This window comes from Crinia signifera, chromosome 11, assembly GCF_055691185.1.
Source record: "Crinia signifera chromosome 11, ASM5569118v1, whole genome shotgun sequence".
In the NCBI taxonomy this organism is placed as follows: domain Eukaryota; kingdom Metazoa; phylum Chordata; class Amphibia; order Anura; family Myobatrachidae; genus Crinia; species Crinia signifera.
The window spans coordinates 77,166,829-77,186,871 of NC_139227.1; the positions used below are offsets into that span (position 1 = coordinate 77,166,829).

General features: G+C 45.0%; 2 protein-coding genes across 5 annotated transcripts in view; one reads left to right on the forward strand and one right to left on the reverse strand.

The window, feature by feature from the left end:
- LOC146045988 (uncharacterized) overlaps positions 1-4,690 on the reverse strand; it is a 40,570-nt gene extending 35,880 nt beyond the window's left edge. The window contains exon 1 of the mRNA XM_083165146.1: positions 4,522-4,690. The gene's annotated coding sequence lies outside the window, so the exon portion shown is untranslated. The remainder of the gene's footprint in view (positions 1-4,521) is intronic.
- A 77-nt stretch (positions 4,691-4,767) lies between these two features.
- SNX15 (sorting nexin 15) overlaps positions 4,768-20,043 on the forward strand; it is a 28,528-nt gene continuing 13,252 nt past the window's right edge. The window contains exons 1-3 of one of the 4 annotated variants that reach the window (XM_083165147.1): positions 4,768-4,976; positions 13,861-13,896; positions 17,490-17,610. In XM_083165147.1, coding sequence (XP_083021273.1) covers positions 4,878-4,976; positions 13,861-13,896; positions 17,490-17,610 — 256 coding nt within the window. In that variant the 5' untranslated portion in view covers positions 4,768-4,877. The remainder of the gene's footprint in view (positions 4,977-13,860; positions 13,897-17,489; positions 17,611-20,043) is intronic. The other 3 variants (XM_083165148.1, XM_083165149.1, XM_083165150.1) reach the window with 3 other exon arrangements.

Genomic DNA, 20,043 nt, shown 5'->3' on the forward strand with positions numbered 1-20,043 from the left:
TCAAAGTGAGATCTATATTGCAGTGTAAAAATAAAGCAGCCAGTATTTACCCTGCACATAAACAAAATAACTCACCCAAATCTAAAGGTGCGAACAGACGGGATATAATTGCTGGCAATATGGTCGCTGAGCGACCATATTGCCAGCGAGTGGAGTGTGCACCAGCGATAAATCGCCAGGTGCGTGCTCACGTTTTTATCCCCCTTATGATCGCTGGTCCAGCGACCAGCTGATTCCCTCTGCGGCTCCCCCGGCAGAGGTTCCTTTTCATCAATGATGAAAAGGAGACACTGAGCAATATATTTATCAGTAATATATCGCCCCCGTGTGTACACAGCTTTACTCTCTCTTCACATGTTACATCTTCTCCACCTGAAATGTATGGGAGCGAATGACAATCAAAAAATTGTTTCGAAACGCTTGAAAACAGACAGTGATCAGTCAAATTGTTTAAATCATTCTGATATAACAAATGTATCAAAGCATATTTTTTTTTCTGTTTTCCTGCATTTGGGTTGAAATTTTTGATTGTCATATGCTCCCATACATTTCCAGGTTTTTGTTCTCAACAGATAGATTGGACAGATAAAATCTTTTGTGTTACAGTCTCATAATATTGAATCTATAGTTCTGGCTGTCATAATACTACTTATATAAAGATAGTTAGCTATTACTATACTTATTTATAAAAGACACCAGCATTACTTCTTATATACATTATTGCTTTGAAATCCTATTAGGACTAATAAAATCAGCATATATTGTAAATGTTATATGTGATTAGAGACTTGCATAAGGTCTAACAGGACCTAGGGGTTTATTCTGATTCACTCGGAAAGGCACAAACACTCTCTAATGGACAAAACCATATGCACTGCAGGTGGGCTGATGTAACATGTGCAGAGAGAGTTATACCCCTTTCACACTGCACTAGTTAAAAGGTATATTGCCTTTTTTTTCCATTTTAAAACGTTTAAGGCTGTAGTGGGAAAGCACCAGTGTTAATTTACCGGTTAAAGATAACCGGTATTTCAAAACTTTAAAAAGCAGAGTCCTACACTTTTCAGAGACGGTTTTTATGCAGTTAGAATGGCTCTGAAACGGTATTTAGTAAAAAAAAAAACAGACTAAAGACCTGTGATAGGCTGTCCCCTGCATTCTGCCTTGAAACATGTTCAGGGAATTAAACGGGTTGACTGATGTGAATGGTACTTAAACGGTATTTAAAACGGTAATCTACTGAAGTGTGAAGGCTCAGACCCGTTTTAAATACCGTTTTAAAATACCGTTTTTTAAAATGTTTTGGCAATGTGAAAGCTGTATTAGATTGTATAGGTGTGTCTTGTCCGTCCATACTCGGTCGGTCGAAGGTTCATTGCTGTTTAATCTTCATCCGACTGGCCGGGTCCATATCGGAACAAAAGTGCAGTGTGTACGCACGGTCGATCGATATGCTGGACGTTCTTGCAACTATACGTTCCAAAGCTGCATGACCTCTCCTACAGCACAGCATGTAGTCACTCTCTCGATTGTCATTGTTATTGCATGATGGCTGTACAGTACTTGTAGTGCCACGTAAAAAGTTAAGTCCGGTAAACCGCTCTGAAGAACGGTGTATCTGGCCGTCAAGATGTAGTCAGCCGGCAGGGTGACTAGAGACAGACATATGGCAAATAGCCGGGGTGCGCGTCTAGATGTAGTCACCCTGCCGGCTGACTACATCTTTTTACGTGGCACTATAAGTACCTGTGCAACAGGGGTGCACCATCATGCAATGACAATGACAATCGAGAGAGTGAATACAGTGGTACAATCTTTTTCTTGCGACTGTTTGGACGGGAGTACATCGGACGTCGCAAGTAAAATTGTACAGGTGTGTACGCGTGTCGGCTGTTGTTTGTGGACGGTCCAACGCCTCTACGGTCGGTCGAATGGTCGCAAGAAAACAGGGATTGTATAGATGTGTACCCAGCTTAAGGAAGTTACAGGACTATAATATTGCACCAAGGGGTTATAAATGCTGCGTTATATTATACTATAAAAAAGCATCCTTTATAAATAAAGATTACACCAAGGGGGTTATTCTAGTTCACTTGCAAAGACACAATCACTCTCTTATGGACAAAACCATGTGCACTGCAGGTGGGGCTGATGTAACAGTGCAGAGAGAATTGGATTTGGGTGGGGTTTGTACTTCAAATTAATATCTATGTTGCAGTGTAAAAATAAAGCGGACAGTATTTACCCTGCACAAAAACAATAAAACACCCAAATGTAACTCTCTCTGCACATGTTATCAGCTCCACCTGCAGTGCACATGGTTTTGTCAATAAGAGAGTGATTGTGCCTTTGCGAGTGAACTAGAATAACCCCCCAAGTAAACTGGATGACATGATACATTCACCTCTGTGATAATAAATTGCATAAATTAAATATCCCTCATATTGTTTCAATAAATTCTGACAATAAAACTTTCTAGAAAGGAGATGTGTTTATACCTAGACAAATAAGACATGAATCTTTTCTACTTTAACCATTCATTATAAACATTGCTACATAATTGACAAAAATTGGTTACAAACAAGTATCAAAACAGGGCTATTCAAAAGCATGTAGAGATACATTAGAGCAGGGGTCCTCAAACTATTTTGCTCTGGGACCCCATTAGACAATAAAAATAATTACAGTACAAGACCCCAGCAAGTTACTGCAGAAGGCCATCACATCACATGTGTACATGCAGGGCTGCCATCAGGAGAGTGCTATGGGTAAAACTGTCCCAAGGGGAGGGTCCAGGCAGTCTGTTGCACATTCCACCCTCCCTGCTGGTGGTCTCCTGCCACCTTCATTTAACAGCAGTGGGCCACGGGTCACTCGCTGCCGCAGCCCGCTGTGCACCCCCTGCCACCTCCTTCATTTAATAGCAGTGGGTTGCCTGCTGCTGCCCAGCCTTGGGAGGGGGACAATGACTATTTTGTCAGTCCCAGGCCCTGCAATTTCTGATGGCAGCCTTGTGTACATGCATGGCAGCATTGTGGAGGCACAACATGATGGGAGGAGTCTAAAATAATAGACAATCCAACCGATTTTTCGGTACTTGTGTAGTTTCACAGCGCCGATATATCGGATGCGATATCAGCCGATATATCAGATGCAATATTGGCCGATATATAGATGCGACCCAAAGTGATTTTTGACCTGTTCATAACCCCACTATCCACTACGCATGCAGTTGATTGTATATAGTGTGGAGAGCGCAGTAATCCGCTATGCTCTCCACGCTTTGGGCTCGGTGGCTCGCCACACTATATAAAATCAACTCCATGCGTAGTGGATAGTGGGGTTATGAACAGGTCAAAAATCCCTTCGGATCGCATCGATATATCGGTCGATATCTCATCCGATATATCGGTCGATATCTCATCCGATATATCGGCCGATATCACATTTGATATATCGGGCGGCGATTACTGATTTTTCAGACTCCTTGAATCACTGACTGAAATTAGAAAAGTCATCAGCCTGATGGTCAGTAACATGGAGTTGCGACCCACTTTGGGGTTAGGACCCACAGTTTGAGAACCGCTGCATTAGAGTGATGTCCACAAATATACCAGATTAAGACGATACATAACACATTTATAGTAGCTAATTTACCCATACTAAAGGTGCGTACACACAGGGGCGATTTTGTGCAAAATTGCGGGAAATATGGTCGCTGAGCGACCATATTGCCCGCAATGGGAGTGTGCACCGGCGATATATCGCCAGTGCGCTCCCGTTTTTGCCCCTGTGGTGATCGCTGGTCGCAGGAACATGCTCCTGCGACCAGCTGATTACCACTGCCGGGCTCCCCCTGGCAGTTTCTTTTTCATCAGCGACCATCTCTGGTCGCTGATGTAAAGTAGAAACTGAGCAATATATTGCTCAGCCATATATGGCTGAGCAATATATCTCCCCCGTGTGTACACAGCATAAGGGCCTGATTCTGGTTGACTCCTTAAACTGCAAAGATTGCAGTTTACAGAGTGCCAGAGAGCCCACCCTGCGGAATACCAGCCCCCTCGCATGTCTCCGCAGCAGTAGAAATGTCGACACAGTCAAAAGGTCATTAGGTCAACATGGTCAAAATGCTGACAGTCAGAATGTCAACATGGTCAGAAGGTCGACATGAGTTTTTCTTAGAAATTACAGTGTTCCTGAAGCCAGGCGACCCGACCTATGTTGACATAGACACAAAAAAACATGAAAAACTCATGTCCACCTTTTGACTGGCCAGCTTTTGACCCTGTCGACCAATAGCCGTAAACCTTGTGACTGTAGACCTAGAAATTGAAGATCTAATATACCGTAATCGGAAATCAGAGTGACCTAGAGTGACAAGCAGTGGCCATATATATTTTAACTCCTGATTCTTCTAATCTTCACTTAATATATTTTAATATTTCACCAATTGTAATAAATTAATAATAAAAGTTATCATTTTTGTGGGCGCCTCAGTGTACCTGCCATACTACTTACTTTTCTTTACTTGCGGGCGTTTTACAACAGATCCTGACCCTACAAAGTGTAAAAAGCCGAAACTGCTATGCGACTGCTTCCACCACTAATCAGGCCCTTGATTACTAGAGGTAACTGGCGTTACTGCTATAGTAGCAGTAGTGTGTAGAAGTCCCAGCCACGGCTATTGCGCCGATGGCATTGACCGCATGCGCACAGCGGTTGGCAGGCGGTCGCTTCCGGCTTGCGGATGTCGCTGTGTAAGCCGGCGTTGGTTGGCAATAGTAGTACACTGCGCCTGCTCACAGCGATCACCTGAAGCGTGAGATGTCTTAAAGGGACAGCTGCCAGACAGCCCCACGAAGACAGCCCTGATAATGTCCCGGGCTGTCCGGGACCAGTATGACCGGCGGTATCACGTGACCGAGACCCGGACTAATCCCAAAGGCTTTACAGAGTACAAGGTCATTGCTGAGGTAAGTGTTATGCTGCAGTAGGACAGTAGTTACACATTGGTGTGTGTACTAGCTATGGCAGACTAATGTGTCTCTGAATTTCTGAATTACGTTCATGTGCCAATGCATTAATATTTTCATATATATGTCTGGCTACCGTGTGGGGTGGTGGGGCATGGAATCTATCCCTCATCTGTAGTCTGTCTTGTACCAGTTTGTGGTGTTTTGCTTTAAATATATAATGATTGGTAGACAGATGTGTTTAGATCATTTACGTATTTATATTCAATACTAGTAATACACCTTTTAGACATACTACCCGGGATTTTCAACCCAGGTCACTCCCAGGATTTTAGTAACAGACCCCCTTTCACACTACACCTCAAATCCGGGAAAAACCCGGGTATACCCTTTTCACACATAAGCCAGGCTTTTCAAGCATTTCAGTGTTTCATCATTAAAATGGGACACGCCCCGGCAGCAAAAAAAGCAACATCACATGTTTAAAACTGAAAAACCCGGGTAAACCCATTCAGACATAAGCCGGGTAGGGTTACCACCTCTCCCCTTTAATTCCGGACACATATTAATTACACAGGTTCTGTGGCTGGCTGACTTCAAGACTCCATTTCACCTGATTTTAAACTTCCACAGAACCTGTGTAATTAATATGTGTCCGGAATTAAAGGGGAAAGGTGGTAACCCTAAAGCCGGGTATTATACCCGGGAGTTAAATACCGGGAAAAACCCTGGTCAATTGCAGGTGCTCAGTATCCGGGAGTGAAATCCCGGGTATACACTTTCAGACATACACTAGTCCCGGGTTTGGGCGCGTTCATGTGAAAAAACCCGGGATTTTCGCGTATGTCTGAAAGGGGTATAAGTAAGCCTGTTTGAAGCAAATGCTTCGAAAGCTAGTCTGCTACTTTGTGATTGCCTCTGTGCATGTGTGAGAAAGAAAGAGATGTAATTTCACTCTTTGCCAGCAGGTGGCAGTGTTTGGGGTTAGTTTAATGTCATGTTTTCTAGCAATAATTCACTCTATTTAATCAGCAAGGGATATTTCTGAGTGTGTAGAGTTATGGCATAATGTTAGCCATCAGAGGGATATTGGTGTCACTGTCTGTATGACGTGGGCTGTATATCAGGAATTATCTATGTATTGCTCTCAAACTAACTGCACTCGAGTTTTTAGATGGTCATGTGAACCCCATTCTCTCTGCTAGGCAAATTCCTGAGTCTAGCATGTCGACCTGGTAATTTGCCTTTTAACACGTTTTTTTTTTTTTTTTTTCAGTGTGAATGGGTCAAACCGTGTTAAAATTCCCGGGTCTCCAACTCTGCTTTTGACTCGTGTTTGAGATCTGGGTATCCAGACAGGGGTTGACCCGTTCACACTGCAAAAAAAAACCCTGTGTTTAAAGGTAGAACTTCATCACCCAGGAATTTGCCTTAGCAGTGAGAACGGGGTCTTAAAATGCCGGGTAAAAGCCGTGTTGTTCACACTCGTGAACACGGCATTAGTTTTTAGTAATCCCTTCTATTGAAACATAGATGTACATCTTCCCTGACTTTAAAATATCCTATATGCTTTTAGATATGAGGGCTCTTGATTTATACACTATTTTGATCCCAAATATTCTATTACATGTATATCTTGCTGTAGGGAATCATCGCTAACCCATGACCTATCCCATGACCCATCCCATTCATAGACCAGTAAACGATCTGTTTCATGATCATTCTTGCATTGTTAAAATCATCTGCAGAAGTACCCTGTGCTGATCACAAGTCTGGAAGTAAGCATATCTGTGTTAAGGCGCCCATACACTAGTCCAGGGGTTCCCTATCTTTTTCGAATCACGGCACCCCTAGAGTATCAGAATTTTTTCACGGCACCCCATGGCTCCCAAAAATATATATAAAAGTAAGTAAATTGTGTTTATATGTGCTTCTTAGGTTCAGTTACGTGGTAAAGGGCTTGATTTACTTCTGATGGTACATATATTTTTTCTTGGTAGCCACCAGCACTGGTTTTGTCCATAAATAATTGATCATAAATAATTTGAATTAGTCCTGGACCGCCAACCCGTGGCACCCCTGCATGTGTCCCGTGGCACCCCTGCATGTGTCCCGTGGCACCCCAGGGAGCCACGGCACACAGTTTGGGAACCACTTCACTAGTCTGATGTCGGGTGTGTGATCACTTTATACAGTAGGAGACTGTGGAAAGTGGTTCACTCTGCTTGTAAATCAGACCGAGGTATGGTAATGATGCGAGAGTGCGCATCAGTGCTAATCGACCGCCTATAAACACTAGGCAATTTTTAGCTTTAAAGTAGCTTAAAATGCCAAAAGCAATCTAATCTGTGCTCTGTTTTTCAATTATTGTAATGTTAAGTTCTGTGTACCCAGTATGGGTAAGTACAGTGCTGCGTACCACTTGTGGTGCCTTATGAATAAAATGTAATTCCGGATTCTAGTCTTCTCCTTACATCCGGCTGGGTTCCATATCAATTGGAACCGGCCGCCTGCGTGCATCCGCCGCCTGCAGAGAGCGAATCACCAGTACGTATAGACGCAACCTAATGGAACGCATAGTGCATTACAACTGCCGGAAAGGCGGGCCTGCATTTTGGAATGCATGGTGGTGTAATCATGCGTTCCACGACTAACTTATTAAATAAACACCTGTTCTGCTTATCTTTTGGTCCCGCTTTTTAGCTTGATAGTTCAGAGTAATCTAAGCGCCACTTGTATAATAAATAAGACTTCACTTCATACACTTAGGGCCTTATTCTGGTTAGGTCGGTGAAACGGACGTACGGTCCATTTCACCGTACGTTTCCCGTACGCGGACGGTGAGCGTAAGTCCGCCCACAGAACAGCCGCATACGGACGGTCACAAACACCGACAATGGGGAGCGGCGTACACTTGAGCGTACGCCACCGTATACGGACGGGTCTCCGCTTAGACACCATTAACTGGCGTTCAACAGAGCGTACGCCACCGTATACGGACGGGTCTCGTCGGTTTTCACACCGACATCTTCCGTATATCTGAGCGTACGCCACAGTGCACGGACGGGTCTCGTCTTTTTTCAATGGAAAACTCAGCGTGTGTCACCGATCGTGCGAGGGAGCGTACGTCCGTGCACAGTGGCATACCCTTTACATAAATGGGCCTGCAAATCTTGCCTTTCAACTATAATTAAGACAATTAATTATTCTAACTGTTAATTTAATTGTTTTAAAATTGTTTTAATAATTGTTTTCTATTAACTCCATTGTTTTCTATTAACTCCATTGTCTACCTTAATAAACACCCTAAAAAAAAAACTTTTTAACCCTCATTACATGTATATTTATTATGTTCTAATGTGGCATTTTAATCACTATCTATGTGTCCCCACATTGTATTAACTTTTAAATAAAGTCATGTTGGTGTTACAGTGAAAAAGTTGACACATGTCGACTTCTGTGAATTGAGTGTCCTGCTTTTTAAAGTATACAAAAACACTTTCTGAATGGGTGCGGATGGTTATAAAATAACTACGTTGACATATATAAGCAGGTCTTAAGAATGAATCTTACCTAAAATGAAACCAACCTTTACATGTTGAAGTGTAGAAAGATATGCTTTCAATGTGTTTGAGGGCTGAGTGTGGCTTGCAGGTAATAAAATAATGGTTTTCACTTAATAGCCTGTAGCATTGCTTATTACATTCAGGTGTATGTGTTTGTGTAGTAATCAGCGTTAATTAGCAGACCCAGGCGTCCGCTCTCATACGGTATCTCTAGGGGTGGTCTGGAGCTATCTTTGGCGTCTGCCTGTTTTTGGGCCAAAACGCATGGCACGTTCGCCGATCGAGCGGTTGTAGCACGGTACTTTTTTGGTGCACACCCATGTTTACGCCCAGTTTTCCTCATTATTCCAGCCACTCCCCTAAAAACGCCCCCATGCCGCCCACAATGACCTACTCTTGCGGACAGGTTTTTTCGCACAGAGAGACCCGTCCGTGAGCGGTGTGAGGTCGCCGCACCTGCGCAGATGAAAAAGAAACCGATCTGCCCATATACGGTCCCTCCGTACCGAGCAGAATAAGGCCCTTAGTTAGGGCCGGACTGGCCATCTGGCAGTTCTGGCAAATGCCAGAATGGGCCGATGGCTGTGTGGGCCAATTTTGCTCAAAAACTTCACCCTGAGCCCGCTGCCTCCCTGTCTGTCTGTCACTGTAAAGTGGAAAAAAATGGTTGTAGTGACAACCAATTTAGGCGCTTGTGATGGGGTGTGTTGTGAAACAGCTACTAGGGAAAGGAGTGAGAATCCCTTCAGCAAGAAAAAATACAGAAAAAAATACTTCGCTGCGCGGCATCATTTGCAAATTGACGCCGGTGTCATGAAGCAGCGGCGGAAGCTCCTGAGCCTGCTGCCTCCCATCCTTCCCGCCTGTCACTCTGCGCCTCCCCACTCTGCCCTTCATTAGTCGCACCTGACCGGCCGGCGCTGCTACATCAGGTGACAGTCCTGATGAGGGGGGAGCTGAGTCATCAATGCATCATTTCCCCCAGACGGGAGAATCTTCAGCACGGCGTTATGGCGGCGTTAAGCAGAGGGCCAGTGACTGTAGTCAAATCCATCCTGCAGTGCCAGTGCCACAGTGAAAGCCAAGACTAGTAAGTGTCCTGCTCTTTTTGTCTATGGGCATAACTGTGTGCAGCATATTGTGTAATGGGCAACATGATGTGCAGCATTTTGTGTAATGGGCATCACAGTGTGAAACATTTTGTGGAATGGGCATTATGGTGAGCGGTGGAATGGGCATTGCGGCGTAAAGTTGAAATGTGCATTACGCTGTGTGGCATAATGTGGAATGGGCATAATGGTGTGTTCTATAATGTGTAATGCCTTCTTTCCATGAGGCCACACCCCCTTTTTGCCGCACAAAGGTACCGCCTGATGTGGTGGGCCTGTCTGCTCAAAATGCCAGGGCCGATTTCTGGTCCCAGTCCGGCCCTGCACTTGGTTCATCACTTTAAACACATATATTATAAATCGAGACAGGACGAGAGGTAATGTTATCAGCCCTATATAATGCCCTTTAGCTGATCACTAACTCATTCCAGAATTTGGATCTTCACTGTGCACATCACTCCCACTAAGGAGATAGTAAGTACTTGATCATCTTTGTTCACTATTTAGGCAGCCAAATCACTTTTATATAGATGGATTGCTAAATGATAATTTGTTCTTATACGATTTGTATTTTATTTGAAATTTGAACATACGTTCTTGATGTTTATAATTTTTACATATGATCTGTATAAATTAGGACATTCACTTAAATAAGGTCACGTAAGTTATATTTGTTAGGTCTGGTCTTTGATTAATATTCAACATCTTTGAGCTCATTAAGCCCATACAGTGAGGACTCACTATCAGTGGTGTGTATTGTTACACCATTTAACCTTATGTGCAGATGTAACGTGCAGCGATTTGGGTGGGGTGTGTTGAAACTGAAATCTAAATAATGCAGCCAGTATTTACCCTGCACAGAAACAAAATAACTCACACAACCCTAACTCTCTCTATACATGTTACATCTGCCAAACCTGCAAGAACAAGACTAGTATACACCTTGGGATGCCAATCCCGGGATCGGCGGGATTTATTGGGCATTTTTGGCCGGGATTTGAATCCCAGGATTGGAGGCTCCAATCCCGGGATTACGGGATTCAAATGCGCATCCCCTTCTCATGTGTACCGCTGAGCGGCCAGGGAGGAGGCGGTTAACTTGAAGTCCGGGCCACAAGGTTGTGTGGCTGCGCAGCGTGATGTGAGAGATCACATCACGCTGCGCAGCCACACACTGATTGCCACTGCATCTGCCCAGACAACAAGCTACCCGCCTCCTCCCCAGCCCGCCGAGTGACAGCCACCTCGCCTCCTCCACCGTGTCTGCCCGGACACAGTGTCACCTCGCCTCAAATGCTGCCAGCCTGCCGCACATTTCCTCTATGCTTAGAGGTAATTTATTAATTATTGGGCATATCAGGAGGCCAATCCGGGGAATCCCGGGATTGAAAAAATCGCCCGAGATTGGACTCCCTACATACAACGGACCTAGCCAGAAGTATTGGCATTTACTTAAACAGATAAAATTACATTAGAACATGAAAACATTTATTTGTGATCATCACAGAAGTAAATAAAGAAGGTTGTGTTTCATCAAAAAAGACCATCTCTAGATGGATTAGAGACCTGATTATATTCATATAAAAATGAGGTTCGAGAGGATCAGGTGTTAATCAAGGCACACTCAACCAGAGCTGTGGAGACTTCATGACCTAGGAAGACTCCGGTTTCCAGAAACGACATTTGTGAAGCAGCACCTTGGTCGTCTATTCATACGTTCTCTAAACATTATGCTTTAAATGTTGATACCACCCAATTGGGGATCCTGTCTCGCAAGGTCACTTGCTAAGTAAATTATATTGCATTTATTGTTTCCCTCCCTTTATTCTTCTTTGGTGTGTCTCTAGGTTATGGCTGCCATGGGGATTATAGAAGAATGCAGCGAATTATACTGACCGATAATTACATTTTGTCTTAGAGATCCCATGGCAGCCATCAGAATACCCTCTCCTTGTAATGTTTTCCCAGGGACCTATATACGGAAACACTGGAAAGACAAGGAGGAAGGGGAGGAGTGAGGTTTATATAGGTTATTTGGGTAGCAGTACAGTGTACTGCTACCCAAATATCACACCCCCCCCCTTTTGTAGCTGTGATTTGCTGCCAGGGATATAAAAAAAAATTTTCCTCAATGGTGTCACAAACCCCAGTAAGCATCCCCATTTGAGACATGCCGGCTCCGGGCGGCATGGACGCCGCAATGACACTTCTACTCACCTTACTAGTTCGACCAATCCCGCTGACCATCAGCCTGACCCTTGACCCACTCACACCTGTGCAGTAATCAGGTGTGCCTGTCTTTCTTCAGTGTTGATTGGTGCTGCGTCTGGCAGCCAATCACAAACCGGCAAGGGGGATATAGCTCAGGCCCTGAGCCTTCCTTCCTTGCCTTGAACAATTGCTTTACCTGTTCCAGAGTTCTCCTGTGTTCAGAGAAAGTTCCCAAGGCTCCGGGATATCCAGGTTCTCCTGTGTCTCAGTCTCCAGCGTTTCTCCCAGCTGCTTTACTTACCTGGTTCTTATCATCTCCAGAAGACTCCTGCAAATACCATCCTTGCAGTCGAGTATCCGGTGTCTCGCTGAGCACCTCTCTGGCTCTCACGCCAGCTACCATCATCAGAGACTTATACCATCTTGTCCTGATCCTGTCGACAGTCCCCGTCAACACCAGGGTTGACTTACAGCTATTGTGCTCCATAGAGACTATTCCATCTTTGTCCTATCCAGCCAATACACCTGAGTACCTACCACGCTACATCCCAAGTCGTCACTCCCGCAGTTCCCAGACTGCCCACCAGTCACCCTGGTCTCTCAAGGCCGTTCCAGGGTCTAGTTTCCCAAGTCCCAGCCTGCGTACAGAGGACCAGGGCAGGGGGCCGCGACCTGCCTGTCAGACGCAGCTAAGTCCAAGTCCCTTGCGGGACTCCCTGGTGAACACCGCTGGCAGGTTAGACTCCGCGCCCCTGTTCCTGGTCTCCGCCAACACTCTGGTTCGCTGTGCTCCTGTCCCTTTGTGTATGTCATACATCAAACCCCCAGCATTCCGCTACACAGCGCCCTCCACTGGTCCACCACGGTCACAGCTGGGAACACAACAAACCCCAGAGCTGACAAATGGTCTGAAATCTTTATGTATACATCCTCAGTAATTTGCCATCTGCAGGAGCTAAAAACATACCAGTTAAGGTGCTGGTGTAGTGTAGTGAGTGCTAAGTGCACCATTCCAAAGGCGTGAACACAAAAATGGGGTGTGGCCTTGTGGGAGCTAGGCCATGCCCATTTCTGCACGGTATCGGCTCTTTGTCTTACATAACAACATAATTTTTGTCTCATTGCCTCCGATTTTATAAGACAAGCTTTGCTGTAAGATGGACTATCATTCTGTCAACCCCGTATGGCAGAAGTTGCCAAGCGTGGTCCGCAACGCACCCCGACATTCCATGTTTTAAGGATAGAAACAATAGAATAATCTAGAGCTCTGGGATGTTACCCTAGCAGCCCCACCTGAGGGGTATCTGGAACCCCGAAGTCAATAAGGGAAATCTGAAATTATGTGGTGGCTCCCTGGGGTTTAGTGTTGGTAGGTGTGAGTACAAAAAGTGGGGATGAATGGACTTCCATATATGTACTCTACATTGCTGTTGTTGGGTTTTCCCCACAAAGTACATGCTACAAGGGCAGATGAGCACATAGATGACAAACTTTGAAGTACACGTGAGGGGTGGAAATTAAATTAATGGTATATTTCTTACCTGTGCGCCTAATGTAACCTCCAGCTAGCAAAGTGACAAGTGACTGCTCCACAACGAATTACAACACTAGGGAGTTTGTTACTCTATAGAAGCTGGATAAACGGACACAATATGTTTTGATATAAGCTTTTTAAATAACGCCACAAGATTTACTATCTAAAAGTGACTCATTAGAGGCATTCGTTTTTACAACCTTCCTATTGTTTTATAAATGTGAAATCCGCATATGGTGGATAAAGCTAATCAGCGCAGCGTTTTCCATTTGTTTAAATATCAACATGTCCTACATCCCAGCCATTCATAACAGCCCCATTTTTTAGTCAATAAAGTGTTGGGGCTTAACCGGTTTCTATAAGTCCATGACCTCTAATTTCACAAGATCCTCAGATACTTCTGAAATATATATTTTTCTTCCTGGTAATTGATCATTTGTTTTTATTTTTTGTTCTTTCTACAGTTTATACCAAAGAAGAACCCCCAGGATGTTAAAGAGGTAATGTTTTATTCACTATAATGGTGATACTGCTAGTGTGTGTGTGTGTGTGTGTGTGTGTGTGTGTGTGTTTGTGTGTGTGTGTGTGTGTGTGTGTTTTAAGACCTAACCCAAGATTTGTACTGTATCTTTCAGTTTATTTAGCAAAATTTGTTATAAACTATTTTGAAACCACTTTGGGGTATATTCAATGGCGTTTAGGTGAGCGATGATGGCGAGCAGTGCCTGTTGGCCCACCGTCATAGCCCACCCTCAGTATTCAACCCACCCCCTTCACTTACCGTTTCCACCTCGCTGTTGTAAAAAGCAAGGCAGAAACGGCGAGTGTGCGGACATCAAAACTGCGAGGCTCGCATCTATGTGCACCTGTATTTGCGGAGAACCTCGCTGTTCGGGGGAATTTTCCCCAGAACATAGAATACGGCGAGGGGTCAAGCCATCCTTGCCATGCAAACCAACTCACCAGACGTATTGAATATAACTCTCAAATAGGCTGTATTCTTATGAATATTTATCAGTGACCTCAATAAGGCCCTTATTCTGGTTCGCTTGCAAAGGCAAATTCCTTCTCAAATGGACAAAAGCCATGTGCACTACAGGTGGGGCAGATGTAACGTGCAGAGAGATTTAGATTTGGGTGAGTTATTTTGTTTCTGTGCAGGGAAAATACTGACTGGCTGTATTTTTACACTGCAATATAGATCTCACTTTGAAGTAAAACCCCACCCAAATCTAACTCTCTCTGCACATGTTACATCTGCCCCACCTGCAGTGCACATGGTTTTGTCAATTTAAGAAGGAATTTGCCTTTGCAAGTGAACCAGAATGAGGGCCTAATTCATGTTCCTAGTGAATTGATTAATAGAAAAATGTTGAAACTGACAAAATAGCTTCCTTCAGTGTGCATGGAGCGATAGTGATTGAAGTGCTCGTAGCTTCTTTCAGCATCCGTTAATAGACTTGCAGACAAAGGGGTTTATTTATTAAATCAGTGATTCCCAACCTGGAGGTCTTGTACCCCTGGGGGTATGCTGCAGACGGGTTAGGGTTACATGAAAATAATATTGATAATGGCAGAAGAAGAAGTAGTTGCCTCCCGATGGTGGAAGAAGTCTCCCATTGCCGTTTAGAGGAACCATGTTGCGTCATTTCCGGTTCCGTCTGCAGCATCATCAGCGTCTCCTCGTAATTTTGGCAAACTAGCAATCCACTGGTAGCTACCCACTCTGCCCTCAGGCATCAGCGATCATCTGCTCCGTGCTGACAATAGACCGCCCATCGTGTCTTTTGGGCAAATTTGGTATGTCTTTCAAGTAAACTATAAGGATGTATTTGAATGGTTAATATACGTAAAACAAATAAACCCAAATGGTCGAAAATTCTTGATTTTTCATTACAATCAAATATTTTGCGTTACGACCCGATTTTTAATTGTAAAGGCACCCTGATGCCTGATTCCTATGTTAAATGCAACCCCAGACCCGATTTTTAATTGTACACCCACCCTGGTAATTACTATGTGAAATGCCCCCCCCCCCCCCCCCCCCTACATTGTTAACGCCAAGCCGAAGCGTGGCGAGCGCAGCGGTACGCGTCCTCCGACCTTTTCATACCCCCACTATCTACGTCGGCGTGGTGTTGATTTTAGATAGTGTGGCGAGCCCGAAGCGGGGCGAGCGCAGCGGATTACTTCACATTTATTCCGCGTCCCCTCGCGGTGCTCGCCACGCTTCGGGCTCGGTGGCTCGCCGACGTGGATAGTGGGGGTATGAAAAGGTCGGAGGGCTTGCTGCACTCGCCACGCTTCGGGTTGGCGTTGATACTGGGGTGGCATTAACAATGGGGGGGGGGCCATTTCACATAGTAATTACCCATCAGGGTGGGTGTACAATTGAAAATCGGGTCTGTGGGTGCATTTAACATAGGAATCAGGCATCAGGGTGCCTGTACAATGTAAAATTGCGTTGCATTGCATGCCATTATAATGGAATGCGATGGAACGCAATATTAAAATTGTATAGTCGGCCCTGGAAATCCTCAAATCTGATGCCATCGCATACCTTAACTAGTGGTATGCGATGCGATGCGATGGGTGCCCGGATAATACACAAGTACCCACTTTGGTTTCCTTACCATTTTATTGAGCTAATTCTAGACTTATTTTGATATTAAATGTGGATATGAAATATTTTAAATATTACATATATATATATTAAAAGACCACAAAAACCTTTCCCTCTTACTTTTTTAGAAAAATAAATAATAAAAGTTTTAAATTAATAATTGGTGTGCATCCATAGTGCAAATACTTTTTTTCCTTTTACCAGTAATGTACCCTGATTGCCAGGATAACATCCGCGCCGCATTATTGTAATAAAATGCAGTCCTAATATGTCCTGAATATGATGGTATAAGGATAGTACCTTTCACAGCTCCTGGCCCAGGGATGATGTTAATTGAATGGATCTCCAAAGATGAGGTGTCCAATACCAGTCAAAGTAGTCCCAACAGAATAAAATCAACAGGTGCTGTTGATTTTATTCTGTTGGACTACTTTGACTGGTATTGGACACCTCATCTTTGGAGATTCATTCAATTACCATCATCCCTGGGCCAGGAGCTGTGAAAGGTACTATCCTTATACCATCATCTTGGGACTCCACCACCTACCAACTGCGAATTACAAATACGTGCAATTGTTGAGGACACCCCTATTCCAATCTGGGGTTCATCCACGTCTTCCAGCGTAATTCAAATCCAGCAAGGTTTATGGACCCAATACTTATCCAGCCCTAAATTCAGCCCAAGGGAAGCCAACATCTCCAGGAATTTCCTATTGAGACTCCATACCACTAAGTATACAACCTACAAATATTGTGAGTTCGTAAGCAAGTAGACAACTTTTTATCATAAATGTTTTCATACCATATTAATTGATAATTCATATAATAAATTACACTTATTATTTTTTTTTTATTTTTTTTTTTACAATTAACCAATTGATCCATAATTCTTAGCGCTCCACCTTTTGCTATTTGTATCCATTCTTTAGGGGTTGACTCCCCCCAGTAGGAGCAGCTTGGCACAACACCCTATCAGACGCCCGTCCACTTTGGTCGTAAGACCATTAGTTAATCTTCTTGCATTAGTGCAGGACCAATAACCCTTCAATGTACATATGTGTCCAGGATGCTATACGTATACATCATGCTATGTTGCACTGCAGGCCACAGTAGCAACACAAGAGGACACATTGGTACAGTTGTTGCTGTTTAGATCTTGGTGTACTTGTGTGTTGATGTCCTACTCATACCCTTCCTTGTATACAAGCGTTCTATCTGGAAACAGGAGTCGGCATTGATAGAGCAAGAACAATCCCAAAAATGTAGTGTTCTAGAATTGCACCTGGAAAAGGCTGAGGGTTCAGTCTCCCTGGATAGAATGAGTTTTACATTTCACATCTTATTACAGTCTGATGGTAATTTACAAAGGCGCTACTAAGAAGCATACATTGAACACAACCAGTCTGGAAGTGGACCTATATGATGATTTTAGTTGTTTCCTAGTCTAGATCATTGAATATCCTCTTTCAGATCATTGTGTGGAAACGTTACAGCGACTTTAAGAAACTTCATGGAGAGCTCTCGTATACACACAGAAATCTCTTCCAGCGCACTCAGGAATTCCCACCGTTTCCCCGGGCTCAGGTTTTTGGTGAGTGATGAGAAAAACATTTCCTTTCATTCTTACTGATTCATGAAAATTGTGCCAATTGTTTTTCCAGTGTGTCCTTCCTAAGCGAAAAGAGCCTTAAACCGTGCCATTGTGCATTGATCTGTCCCGAGCTGACCATACGGAGAAGTAATGGGTGTAATCTGTGCTACCCAGGGGGGGGGGGTCGGGTGCTACGTCAGGGCCGTAACTAGGGGGGGGGCTGGGGGGTCACGCGCACCGGGCGCTGGAGGGGGGGGGGGGCGCTGTCAGGTCCGGGAGAGTGACAGCCAGCAGGGTTTCGGGGACTGATGTAGCCCGAGTCCCGCTGCTGTTAGCTAACCCGTCGCTTTTTCACTGCTGCTGCCGACGCCGTTAGTGCCCGTCTGTGCCTGTCGCGCACAGCATTACTGGGAGCTTGGGAGGGGACGTGATGACGCGGCAGCCACCTCCTCGCCATTGGTTGGCGCAGCCGCGTCCCCTCCCACGCTCCCAGAGAAATGCTGTGCGCGGCAAACACAGACGGGCATTAACGGCGGCGGCGGCAGTGAAAAAGTAAGCCTAATGCAAAGCTTATGTTATGATGTCTAGACCTCATCAATAGAGTGGCAGGGGGAGGCTGGATGTTTTACACGATGAGGGAACATTAAATATCCCACCACCCGTCTCCACTCTGATTCTCCCTACTTGTTGCCTTTATACAGTGCAGCACAACTTCCTTTGGTAAAACATCTCCACCCATGATCCACCCACTCATTAATAAGGAGCATCAAGGTGTGTGGCATATGTATAATGGGCATCATGTGTGTGACATATATGTTTAATGGAGCATCACGGTGTGCGGCATATGTATAATGGAGCATCACGGTGTGCGGCATATGTATAATGGCGCATCACGGTGTGCGGCATATGTATAATGGAGCATCACGGTGTGCAGCATATGTATAATGGAGCATCACAGTGTGCGGCATATGTATAATGGCGCATCACGGTGTGCGGCATATGTATAATGGAGCATCACGGTGTGCGGCATATGTATAATGGAGCATCACGGTGCGGATCATATTTATAATGGGCATCACAGTATGCGGCATAGGTATATTGGGCATCACGGACTGCACTTTTGGGGTCATGTGTATCTGGCACTGCACTATTGTGGGCATATGTGTATCACACCTCCATTTTCTATGGCCGCACCCCATGTGGCTACAGCTCTTAGAGAGCTGACCATGCCCTCATAGCGGAAAAAATGGGGGATGTAGTCTCGCAGGAGTACCACGGTAGTAGGTGAACGCTCTAATTTTGGGCGTGTGCCTTCGGCACGCGCAGATGTCTCCTCTACTCTGCCTCCTCTCCTCTGCCTCCAGTGTTGGGAGGTATGTTTGTGACATATTGGACATTGCAGTGTGTGGCACATTGTGTATCATTCAGGGACAGGTTCTATCCAGTGGCAGCAGCAATTAACCATTGCTTATAATGTGTACTGGGGGGGCATTACGGTTTGTGGTGTAATGTGCTCTGGGCATTACGGTGTGTGCTGGAATGTGTACTGGGCATTACGGTGTGTGCTGGAATGTGTACTGGGCATAACGGTGTGTGCTGTAATGTGTACTGGGCATTACGGTGTGTGCTATAATGTGAATTGATACTACTATGTGACCACACCACTTCTCCCCCCCCCCCAAAAAAAAAACATGCCCTAAATTTTTAGCGAGCGCCTTCGGCGCGCATTGTCCCTGTTTTCAGGTTCATATAGTTTCTAGAGGGATCATTTATAAATATATATTTCATTTCAGAATACAGTGTAAAATATGGGGGGGGGGGCACTAAATGAATGTCTTGCCCCGGGCACCAGAAACCCTAGTTTCGGCCCTGGCTACGTACACTACTGCTGGGGCATGGGAGGGCGGGCCGCCACCTCTACTGCCCGGGAGTGGGAGGGAGAGCGCTACCCACCGATGCCGAGTCCTGCCACACAGGGTCTCCTTGGCCCGGCCAGCTTCAGGTCCCCGCTGATGCAGGAGTCGGGTGACGTCATGCTATGCGGCCTCATTATAGCCGCATAGGATGACACCAGCACCTGCCCTGATAGCAGGGTCGGCGGCCCGGCCAGGTGGCCATCTGGACCGGCCCACCAGGGAAATGGCCCCCCCTCTTACATGCTTTTAACTAGCTACTGAACTTCTTATCCCACCACCCTCCAAAGCTGGGCTACAATCAGCAGTATCTTAACTAAAGAAGTTGTGGCTATCCCTATAGTAAATTTTTTGTATCCTATCAAACTGCAGCTTTGTACCTATCACACAAACTGAGGTATAAATGTATTCTACCCGCACATCTCATTTGGGTATAATGCTTCCTACTTTGCCTCTTTATCGTAGTGAAGAAGCAGTGCCGATTATGTATCATCTCATAGCCAATGGGGGAGGTGAAAGC